Here is a 12,505-nt window from a genome sequence, read left to right as displayed (position 1 = left end):
TACAGAAGGTGAAATGAAGGCCTATCGTATTGTTTCAACTCCATCGGGGAGTTTTCACCTGTCTCCAGACACTGTTTCACTGCAATGCCTAACTCTTAGCCAGCCAGAAGAAGCAAACACTCCAGGCTTCATCAAAAGGCATTGTAATTACTCTTTCTTAGTTCTGATCTAAAATGAAATTAATTGTGATGGAGGACATCCATTTGCTCTTTGAAGAAGGATAAGTCACATTGGGGGAAGAACTTGACTACAATACCACTGGGTTTGGCTGGCGAGTGTCAGTCCCAAGCTTTGATGTTCCCTGCACGCAGCGACAAGACACCTTCCTTAGGAAGCAAAGGGAACAAGTGATAGATATCACAAACAACAGAAAATGATTCTCTTTGATAACACAACTTCTAAAAGAACAAGAATGTGAGACCTTGGAGCTCCTCCGTGATGCTCACACTGTGCGGCACGTGCCACCTGCACCAAAGACTGCATTTGGTCTGAGACAGTCTCGTCAGTGCAGGCCTGAGGGGGATAACAACTCATTTGTCCTGCCCCATCCACAAAAAATGGGATTCTTATAGAGGCAAAGAGTGACAGAAAAGGAGAAAAGAACAATGACACTTGCAATGCATCTCCCAGAGCATAAGTGCCACTAAAAATTCATTTTTTCCCCCTTATATCTCTCCTGACATCCTCCAGCAGTGCCGGCAAGGCATTAAATCAGCCACGCTGAAGGTTTGGGAAATGAAGATATCCAAACCCACCCTCTTGATAAGAAATAGGCAGTCTCTTTTCCTTGCTTTTAGAGTATATTTTAGATAAATAGACAGTGGGAAGCCTGGACATTACCATAAAAAAATCCAGCTAACATCAACACCTGCGACAACCTGCCTTTTGCATCAAGTGCTGCTCAAAAGGAGGAGAAGTGGAGAAGCAAAGCCAGATTCCCTAGTGCTGCTGAGCCTCACGTAACTTAAGCCCTAGCTTTTTCTGCTGAAATCAGTTTGCTATGATGTGCTTTGCTAATGTGAAAAATAACCCAGACAGCCCAGTAGGATGTTTTATGGCAGAGAGCACTGGCATTTCCCACCACTGGTACAACTCGCGTGTACACCAGCCACTACGTGGCAAACCCAACAGGCACAACTTGCCACGTGAGCCAAGGAGATGGCGCTGCCCCAGCACCCCATGCTTTGCAGGGCATGGCATTTGTAAATCAGCAAACAGCTTTTGTCCCTTCGAGTATGACCCCGCAGCAGCTGGGCAGCAGCAGCACTGCTGGGAAGAGCTGCTCGCAGGATTAGAGGAGAGCCTCACTAAAGGTCCCCTGCCAGTTTTTGAAATATAGATGGTGTTAACTCACATTTCTTGGCTGGTTCGGAACTGGTAATTGCTAAAGCTGTTCAGCATTTCCTACTCCATTTGTGCTTTTAGGGACTAAATACGGTCACCAGCAGCAGACACCGTTTGTAGAAATGTCCTCATCAGCCACAGGTGCCCAAGGAAGCATGAGAAAGTCTTCCACACACATTAAAACTCACCCCATTTCCTCCTGAAGATATGTGCAGGAAAAAAAGCCCTCCCCAAGCAGCACTGCTAATTAAAACCCACATAACTGAAGTCACAGACTGCAGACACTCACCTTGGCTCCCAAACATCCACGCACAGGCATAATGCGCTTCCCTGTGGCTAGAAAGGCTGGAACAACTGAATTACCCCAAAACACAGCTTTGGAAAGAAGATCCAGAAGAGCTAGATGTATTTTAAAGACCTATTTACTCAGCCATCTTAACGATGGACCTACCAGAGCAGCTCCATTACAGACTATGATGCCATTTTAGAGGATACAGCTGTATCACCAGGTGCCCCCTATTGCATTTCAGATGAGCACGTGTTTGTTAAATAAAAACTTCTCCACCAAACTTCTGCTCCTCAACACCACACTGCACCAACCAAAAGCCTTTCAGCACTGCCAAGAAGTTGACCATCACTATCACAGGGCAAACCAACCCAAAGTGACGCGTTTTTTATGAAGAATAGGAGAGAAGGAAGGGAAAATCTTTCCCGAAGGGAAGCTTCACTGTCTGAAGGCTTTTTAAACAAATGAAGCAAAATAGTTAAAAATGCCTGCTTTCTTGAGCAGGACTCTGCTGTGCTTCGAGCTAGAATTCCACATTAAATGTTTTTCACATGCTGCTATTATTTCTGTTCTCATAGACAAAAAAAAAAAAAAAAAAAGCTATTTTACTGAACATTTGGAAAACTCTAAAAATACTATTTTGCCTTGCCGGGACATCGTATTTCAGGCTGTGAAGCAATTTAAAGACTGCCTGCAACAACTCCGTCTAAACCATTGCCTTGAGATGTCTTTGTATGTCTTCCGCTATTCTCCTGCGTGTTAACTTAAGACAGCTTATAAAACAAATAAACCAACCCCCTTACAGTATCCGTGGCTGCTACAGAGGCCACTCTGGGATCGCAACCTTCTGTCCATGCACCTCCCAGGCACTTTACAACCCACTCCCCAACATTTACAGCTCAGGAGTCCCGAACACATTTACTCTATCACTGCTGCCTGGTTTGCATCGAGTGCTTGGGAGCAGACCCCTGGCTTTAATTGCTCGGGGCCAGCCACCTGAAGCCAGGGGAGGGCCATGAGGAGCAGGGAGCGCTGCATGCCTTGGATGAATTTACATGTGGATATGAAGCCCATGGTGCTGAAGTGCACCTGTGAGGCAGAGCTAGAGCAGGAGCTGTGGCGGTGGCGAAGCTCTGCAGCGATTGCTTGGTGCAGCTGAGAAGGCACAAGAGTTTTTCATCCGTGCTCCTTTCAGAGAGCTTTGCATGACTTACCTCCACAGCACCCACGTATGGTATAACTCTTGCAAGGTTGCATCACATTAGGTTACCAGTCACGTCCAATCCCAGCTATTGTACCAGAAAACTATCGGCACAGCCAGCAAAGCAAGCTGACGCTGTTGGGACAGAGATGCTCAAACCTCGCTCTCACTAGCAGCACAGCTTCCTCGCCTTTGCTGGGGAGACCCTGCCACGTCCAGAAACCACCAAATGCAAAGTGTTGTCTAGCATCAGGTGGCCTCTCATGGTTGAGGAATAAAGGAAAGAAGCACGAACACGATGTCCCCACTTATACAAGACATTCATGCTCCACGTCAAACCCAGGACAACGCTGCAGAGGCTGTATACAAACCAACACGCTGCCAACACTGCCATTTTCCTGCCCCAGACCACACTTGCTCCTTTTGAAGAGCAGATGGAAAAAATCCACTTCCAATTAAACTGATCATTGCATTCACTTTAAAAGCAACTAAAAATAGCATCATTAGCTTCTCAAATAAAGATACCTTGAAATAACAAGCCCGCTGTGTACCTCTTGCCAGAAATAATCATTTTTCTTCTTTAACTAATTACATATTTAAGTCCAGACCTTTTTCCACCTACACTGAAACACTCACATAACTGTGAAAGCTTTCCAGGAGGTGTGGGTTGTTGTTTTTTTTAGAAACTGGCTTGTATAAGCTTTGTTGCTTTGTTATGTATATCCCTAAATGAGCTTGATAATAAAAACAAATAGGACTAAAGGGCGGTTCTGAAATTTGCTTTATTTTGCAGTAACTCTGTCAGGTTTTTCTTCAGGTTCTCCAAGAGGCTGCCAAAAGCCTTCGTGAGCAAAGGTGGGGGCCAGCAGGCAAAAACACATCTCAATGCCACAGCTGCTGCAGGACTTTGCAGCCGAACCCCTTCCGTGTCCCTGGGTGCTGCAGCAATCGCCTGAAACGAAAATCAGCAGGACCTCCTGCAGATGGATGTCCCTGTGGCATGAACCCAATACACCCCAGTCCTCTTTGGGAAAAGTTTCTTACTTTTCTCATGGCCAAGGAAGTAAAAAGTTGCTCCAGCAATTCCTGTCTGCAGAATTGGATAAACAGTTTGCATCGACAATTGCCAAATATGCAGGAAGAGAAAACTATCTGATTTCTTTTCCTTATGTGTATCGAGATGGAAACGCATCAGTAGGAACCAGCAGCAAAAGCCTTCAGTGCTCCTGCATGGACAAGGCGAAGCTGTGGCCAGCCAGTAAGATGAGCACGCCGGCTCCTTGCGCATTCCAGACGTGGATATTAATGAGATGCTCACCTTGGGGAGCTGAGCTCACCGAGCTGTACCACGAAGAACCTTCATTGATCTCTCCTGTCTGAAAAGCAAACTGACACCAAACTCCCGGCTCGCTGTGAACAGACTTTTAGTTGCAATGAGAGTGACCTGAGTGGACATCACAGCGTTTGGTGCACGACAAGAGACATTTCCAAGGGAAGACACCAGTTAAACTCTTATGTGCTCCGGTGCTCCATGAAGATGCCGACCAAAAGCTACATGTTTTAGTGTATTTTCAGGACCTGGTGGGATGAAAAATGCCTCTCTCTGTATTTGACCAGCTGAAGACAAGCCGTGGTAGGAGCCAACATCTAATTTTCAGTTCTGCTCCCTGAGTGTAAGCCAGCGTTGGACCCTAACCTCAAACACAGCAGTGTAACTGAGTAATGCCATGACTCGGGGGCTCCAAACAGGTGCAGGACCAGCACCAGATTGTCCTCAGTAGCTTTACCTTTGAGAGGTAATTTAAAATTACTATTTTGAAATAAGCTAACACTTTATATGCTCCCTAGCAGAAGAAAGAAAGTAGTTCACAAGGAACATACTTGGACTAAAATTAACAGCAGTGCTTTGGTCGTATAAAACAATCTGGAAACAGTTGCTATGTGTTACTACCTACAAAGCTGCAATTCTTTTTTTTTTTTTTTTTTTTTATGTCAAGTGCTTGCATGAATGCTTCCAGAAGGAAATCAGGAGGAATGGGGTGAATCTAGGTGGAAGTGGAAGGTTTGGGAAAGCACAGCAAAACACAGAATGCTTCAAAACGATAGCTAAGAATCAGATTTGGGGCAAAAGCCTTTTGTGCTTCCTCAAATGATTTAAGAAAATGCACAGACAAGAGTTATTTGTATTTTATGCCTGTTTCCATCAAAAAGCTGCTACAGAATAGCCAGAAAGACTTATGTCAGAAAAACACAGTGCTGATCCAAATTGTGCCCACAGAACTACAGGCTGTTAAAAATAAATCACAGACACCTTACTAGTTGAGCAAAATGATCTTTGTAAATGAAGGTGGGAAAGACGTGTTTCAAAGCCACTTAACAGTAATGGGTAAAAACAGCGAAGGCTGTTAAACAGTAAAATGAAGGGGGGAAACCATAACTAGAACCAAATCATGTTTCAGCTCTCAGCAAAGATTGTGACTTCCAATTAATTCTTAAAAAAGAACAAGTTAAACTGTGCAGAATCTGTTGCTTGCACAAGATTTCACCTCTTCTGCTGAGGCACAAATTCATGTTTTTGTTTTTGTTTTGTTCTTTTAATTTTTTGCAGATGGCAACAATAAACTGGCAACAGACACTGTCCCGTAATGCTCCACCAAACACCAGCTTTGAACAGCATGGAGATGAAGAACAGTTTTGTTTAAAAAGAAATATTAGAACAAGAACATTTGGGCTTCCTGCTCCACCGCTATGCTTTATTAAGAAACCCCGCTGCTGTCACAATTCAGAGAGCTCGGCTTCGCCCCAGGTCTGACGCTTGTTGGATTCAGCACTACTCTGAAAGTGCACCCTGCACAGCCGTGCTGGGAGGCAAGGGAACACTGACATTTTGTTTCCCTGGAGCCCTTAGGGGGACACGGCAATCCCCTCCAGACAGGACACAGCGCGTTTCTCCTCTACCCCCCGGATCACCTGCTAAATGCAAACAGCAGCTCAAGTAGAGGGCACCGTGCTGCACCAAGATGTGTAATGGCAGCGAATTACCCAGAGGAATAACAGTGATGCTCAACGGAGATGAAACCTACAGTAACGGCCACAAGGAGCCGTCACGAATTCACTCCTGTCTCTCTCTCTTCTCAGAGTATTCAGATATATTGGTCCTCATAGGGTCCAGCCACAAAGCCCCTAGGAAGATTCAGTTGCCAAGCTCCAGCCATGAAAAACAAAAGGAAGGGGGGCTTTGGTACCTGTTATTTACACAACTAGAAAGGAACATGTTCTCTTCCACAGTCACGTGCATCCATTGCTCCAAAGTAATGCTCTCATTTTCTCCCTGAGAAGCTGGCTGCATCAGTTATTCACACAGTCAGGGTTCATCGGGAAGTTATGATTGGTTTCATTCGGAAACTTTTATATTACATCCTAAAACACACCACAAAAAGCTCTACCAAACAGTTCCTATCAAATTCCAGCTCCCACACTTCAACTTGGGGATCCACAAGCCAGCTTTTTCTGTCAGGCACCGCTTAAAGGAACATTCGGACCCATCAATGCACACCACTCAGTCACTTCTGCAAACAGAGAGCTTAATGAATGCTGCTAACAAATAAAAAACGAAGAAAGCAACTGGTAAGGGAATGGGGCTCCTTGGGTTCCAAGTGGTGTGTGGACGTAATGATTAACCTTAATGACTCTATGACTTCTACTGAGACATATCATTGCCATTAAATGTACACAACCCCCCCAAAAACAACAACAACTGGCATACAGCCAGCTCAGCTTCATCTTGACATCATTTTATTAAATATCAAAATCTTCATGCAACATCACACCTCCCTTACCTGAAACACACTTAGATGTTTTCAGCAATAGCTAAATCCCCCAAATTCAAGATTTCTCCCCCAGAACAGTATTTTAATGTTCTAGAAAGGCAGACCCAAGTCTTCATGCAGAGTTGAGTGGGGGAAAAAATGTAATTTGCTGAAAAGAAATCTAGGAGAAATTGAATTCCAGATCAAAAGAAAAAAGCGAAAGCTTTAATTTTCATCAGAAAAACGAAGTAGAAGCCTTTATTTCAATGATAAGGTCAGTATGAAAAAGTACTTTAATTTGATAATTTCAATTCATGCTATTTTAAATACAGAATGCTTAACAGCCTACTAAAATTATAACAAATGTTTGAGGTTTGTTTCTGTATATACTATGCTATGGAAGCAAAGTGACTCAAAGCAAAGAATCCAAAATGTGATGCTCTCTACCTTCTATAAAGAGAACACTTCGACAATAACAAAACAATACAAGCTCTTACTTTACATCACTTGGACTTCTCCTGTTGCAAAAATAATTAAGTGTGCAACCTATGTTCTTGTGAAAACCGTACTGATTAGTCCAAATTATTTATTGTATGCTAGGTTGATGCCCTTGAAATAACTGCAGCAACAGCTTTATCAAGCTTCATGTAACAAGAAAACATTCCATCTGCGCCTGATGAGTTGCACAGAGAAAAACATGACGGTTTTTATAGCCAAGAAATGCTCGGTGTCCCAGCATGGCAGCACTATGTGACCTTGACTGGGACTTGCTCACACCAACACCTACGGCCAATGGCAGCAGGGATTACATGCAAAACCCATCAGACACTGACAGCAGATTATATTGCTAATGAGAGCAGTTTTGACTCATTTCCCAAAACACAGCAGGCAATACTACACCCTGTTAGAGGAAAAGAAAAGTTGTCCCAGGAACGACACTTGGAGTGCAGCCGAAACCAACACTCCCTTCTCCCTGTGATGGCAGGAAGAAAGTAACTGCTCAGAGAGAGTTTGGAAAATGAGATCTCACCAAAAATCCATCCTTTCTGTTAGCAACATATTGACCTTGTTACCATGTTTCGATTTTACCTCTTTTTTAACTCATACAGCAGCACTGATTTAAGAACGAATCACTGGGAAATTTTCAAAGGGCTGCAACGATCTACTACAAATTTACACTCTGCTTTAATCGCAAGTGCCAGAGTGCTTCCTAGTGATGTTTTCAAATTATTCTGGGTGAAAAGAGAGGGGGAACAAAGTGAACAAACAACAAAATTTCTCCCAAAACCACAGTTTTCCAGAGGCTGCATTTGCTGATCACATTACGTCCTTGCTGGGTACAGCAAGCAGCCCCTGCTTGCTGCATCAGAGGAGAAAAACACCTCATCAGCAGCTTTAACTGCTCGAGTTAAAAACCATCTGACCTATTAGAAGTTGACTTACTGTGCTTTTCAAATACCTAAATACATTTTGGGAGCGTGACATGCGAGCTACTGGTGATGGAGAGAGCACAGCTGCACATGGGCAGAGCAGGCACAAGGTTTCTGCAAGACTTGGGGGTGCCCACCACGAATTCTACTGCTTCCTGGTAGTCACTTGGTACTGAAAGAAAAAAAAAAAAGCAGTCAAACCTGTCAAAAAGTAGTAAACTGACACTGCGGGGCTGATGCTTTTCAATACAAACATGTCACTGAATCATCACGGTGGCCTCCGCGAGAGCGCATACAAAACATCAGGGCAGCAGGAGAAATACGGCCACAAGAAGCTACTGATAACCACCCACAGACCCTGTTGGTGTCTTCTTCCCTCTGGACACGAGTTGGATCAGCTTGCCCCACAGTATCTAATTAGTATTTCTGGCCTTCTGATTAATTGTTACTGTTTTGTCCAGCTTATGCTTACGAGAAAAAGAAAGATGGTTCATTCCACTGATCTAATTAAAGAGACAATATTGGAAGCACATCAAATTTCTCAACTTTGCCTAGTTAGGTTACAATTACACAGTTAGAAGTAAGATGGGTATTTCTGATCTTCAAGTACTTGTTACAAAACATCTACTAGAAAAGCTTTTTACAGCTTTCATTGTGAATCTGTTGAATCAAAAGCATGCATTACTCTGAATTAAAACCTACAACACACCAAAAGCTGCGATCACTTGCAGTTCTCTTCACATTTTTGTACCATTTTGACACTGAATTTGCTAAGATGCGAGTAAAATGTATTTCCTAATTCGAAACTATGAAATAAAAGACATTTCTCTATATCAGAAAACTTGCTGGGAACATTCCTAAAGACACAAAAGGACCCTATAGTAACATCTCTTTTTGTTTGCTGGTTGTTTTTTATAGGTATGGAGAGGATTTGATCTTGCAACAATTGATGTACTGTAGCTAAATTTTGGATTGAATTCTTACCAAGATCTGTTTTCTTCTTGGTTCTTTGTCTACAAGTGCAGGGGAAGAAATCCAGACAGTAAAAAAAAAAAAATAGTGTTACTCATTTGCAGGCAAAAAGAAAAGAAGACAAAGGTTTAGCTACCACAGTTTTTCAAGAGAACAGATGAAAAGAAGAAAAATCTTTGCACCGACACTTCAGGAAATCAGCTCTGTAAAATAAAAGGATCTGAGCTGACTGGGTTTGTTTTTTCCAGGCTACACAGCACCTATGACAAAAGCTCCTGCAGAAATAAGGGGATGATCCATTTATCTGAAAGGAACAGAAAATGCCATATGCTACCATCTCCAGATGATTACACGAAGAGCATTTTCCTTTGTCAAGAGGATCAAATAACTATATGGTTGCATTAGATAGTTAATGCATAAATAACTACAATAATTTTGTACAGCAGTTAACTTGAAAAGCTGTGCCTGCACTTACGTGGCTATAGTATGGATGGATGTATGATTTTATACAAGTATACAGCCAAAATGCTGCTGAAGAATATATTGCACACAGACGCTGCTGATTCAGCCCATTAATAAATCATATATTCCTGATTCATTTGTAATCCAACCTGTCATTTCTTTTTATGACTACCATATTTGAATTCATTTTTAGCCTATTTCTTTTAAAAATACATTCCAACGCCTGTCTGGCACATATATTTGAAGTTTACAAGAACATATTTTAAATAAAGAAATCTGAACATTGAGAATAGAAATAATCTATCAAATGAAATGTGAATAGAGGCGGCAAGAAAAATAGCCCACAAACCTTAACATCAAAACCACTTCATTTGAGGGGTCGGCTCTCCTGCTTTTCACTCCATTCGCTTTGCTTTGCTAAACATCAATCTTAGACAAGTAAAAAAGCAACACTCGAGAAGCAGGTTGCAGTGGTATCAGCACAATCCTCACACGATAGAAATGAGGACGATTCCTTGGATTTCAGGGGCCCGTGGTGAACGGACAGGCATCTGCTCTGTGTGCCCTGGACAAAAGCGATGTTTCCTGCTGCTCTGGCCGTGGGCTTGGTCTGAATTGCCATTGCTGGCCCTAGACATGTCACCTCTTCAGTTTTCAGGAAGGCAATGGCAGAACTACAAAACTATTTTGCAGCACGAGAAGTGAATTCTCCTCACGCTCCTCTTAGGGTTTATTTTTCTTAACCTTCAGACAGAAGCTAAGGACGTAATATTCCTGTCTAAAATACTTAAAAACAGGAGCAAAGCAGCAGAAATGGAAAAATATTTGTCAGTGCTGGATCTAGGAGGTCAGAAGGAGTGACATAATGACAGATTGCTGCCACTCTTGCTACCCACATGCTCATGAAAAAGGAAGACAGGGTAAAAGCTGTGACTTCTGTTACAGAAAATGCACTTTGCACAACAAGCAACAGAAATCTATGTTTCATAGCTTGTTTTATATTGAATTCCTGTTCCCAAAAGCATGCAACCTTGGTATATCCCTGTAACCACAGGGGATGGTGAAAGGCAGGAGGGAAGAAGATGGGACATTCTGGCCAGCCTCTGAAATGACACCAACTTTTTAGGGAACAGGGAAATGTCATAAAAGGTAGACACCGAAAGAGAGGTTTACAGCCACAAGGTTATATCTCCAGGCGTGAGGAACATGCGATATCCTAGTAAGTAACGGGAATGTCCAAACCATCTGGAGGACTCTTGCACATCTGATGCAAATCCCGCCTCAGAGAGATGGTACGCTTTCTCAGGGGTTCACAGTGGACAAAACCCAGCCGTGTTCTACTTTAAAGGTGATGTTCCAAAACCTGCCCACTCACCCAGCTAATTAACCCAAATGGAGACAAACCAGCGGAAACCAGCGGAGTAAGAAAGGTTTTCTCCCCATGCTTTTTTGCTGACACGAATAAAACAGTGCAAAACTCTTTAGAGAACGGTTTCTGAGGGATCAACAAATACCAGCTGCTAATGAAGCGTGTCGCTTCAGCTGTCTCATTGCCTTATGTTCAAGGACCAGAATGACTGCAAACAACTCCTGCATGCAGGCTGGGAGGAGCGTTATCGACAGAGGCAGGACACACACGCGGAGCTGACAGCAGCTTCCTTCAGCATAGGCACAACAGCACTAAGATACTACTAAAACCAAAGCAGAGATGAAAGAAACACAGGTACATTTATGCAGATTACACATCGTCTGCAATAGCCTTTCTTTTTCGCAGTAAGGACAGAGCAAAGCTTGCTGTTGTTGATTCCCTTGGATTTAAAGGAACAAGTAGGCAGGTCCAGAAGGGGATGGCAATTCCAGGGGGGAAGTCAGAGGGCAGGCAGTAAATACTACAGAAAAGAAGAGCAGGTGAGCCCTGGACAGGAGGAGAGCACGGTCTTGCTACAGCCTCACCCCAACAGCTCAGAGGAAAGAGAACGCTCCCCCTTCACCCAGACCCTTCTCCTTCCACCAAGAAAAGCAACCTGCTCTTGCATGATGTACTTTGGTTTCTGCTCTCCTCTAGGGTGAAAAGGGAAGAAAAACAGGTTTTCCTCATAACCTGGGAAAAATTAATACAGATTTATATTTGACCTCCATGTCTAGTCCCTCGTAGGTTCCCCTTCCTTAAGCACCCTAAGAGCTGAGATGCCTTCAGCTGCAAACCCATCCTGAACTAGAAATCCAGATGGTTTCAAAAACCCTGGTGGGAAGAAGGCTCCTAGGACCTCTGAGATGTGCACAAGACGCCAGCTAGGGCCAGAAACCCCTGAGCACCTCGGAAACGCGATGCCTGCAGAGCCTGCATCAGCCAGTCACTGACAGCAAACACAGCACCCAGACCTTGAGCAAACTAGTTAGCAAGCTCCCATCTCCACCTGCTTTTCAAAAAGTCATGTTTCTCATGGTATTTTGTCAGTCGTTCAAATGGACAAAAGGAATACTGTAACGAGGCAGGCAAACTCTGCCCTTCCACACAGAGCTGGTGTGAACACAACCTCCACTTACTGTTCATAAGCCACAGAAGGCTCTTCGCTTGTGAGGCCACCAAAGACATGAAGATACTGCTTTTTTTAAACATTTCTTTTAAAAGCATCACATGACAATGTGTGCCAAGCTGCAAAAATGATTACTAGTTCTTATTATAAAGACCAACCTTTTCCTGGAGGGTTTTTTGTTTGGTTGTTTATTTCTAAGTAACCACAAAGCTACTGTTTCTACTCTAAGCCAAAAGAATTGGTGTCAGAATAAGATCAACATTTCTGAAGGCTTTCTCTGGATTTCCCAAGGATAAACACTTCACCTAGTTCATATAAGGAGCTTAATTTTTCTGTTTTTTAATCTGCCTCAAACATACAGCACTGTGATACTGCTTGGCACAGTGCAGACAAACAGAATTGCTAAAGTGATATATTTCTGTGCAAATACTTGATTACTGTACGGGTAGGGGATTTGATTTCTT

The 12,505-nt window shown here is 43.2% G+C and overlaps 1 protein-coding gene across 4 annotated transcripts in view; it reads right to left on the bottom strand.

Annotated features, from left to right (window-relative positions):
• The window catches only part of PRKG1 (protein kinase cGMP-dependent 1), a 466,622-nt gene that overhangs the window by 340,107 nt on the left and 114,010 nt on the right, over positions 1 to 12,505 (bottom strand). Inside the window, exon 1 of one of the 4 annotated variants that reach the window (XM_013172010.3) lies at positions 1,634 to 1,767. The exons of the other annotated variants lie outside the window; for them this stretch is intronic. Coding sequence (XP_013027464.1) covers positions 1,634 to 1,649 — 16 coding nt within the window. The 5' untranslated portion in view covers positions 1,650 to 1,767. Of the gene's footprint in view, positions 1 to 1,633; positions 1,768 to 12,505 lie in introns of those variants that run through there. 4 annotated transcript variants of the gene reach the window in all.

The sequence above is a fragment of the Anser cygnoides genome, chromosome 7, assembly GCF_040182565.1.
Source record: "Anser cygnoides isolate HZ-2024a breed goose chromosome 7, Taihu_goose_T2T_genome, whole genome shotgun sequence".
In the NCBI taxonomy this organism is placed as follows: Eukaryota; Metazoa; Chordata; class Aves; order Anseriformes; family Anatidae; genus Anser; species Anser cygnoides.
Note: the sequence above shows the minus strand (reverse complement) of the source record. Positions and strands in the feature narration are given on the sequence as shown.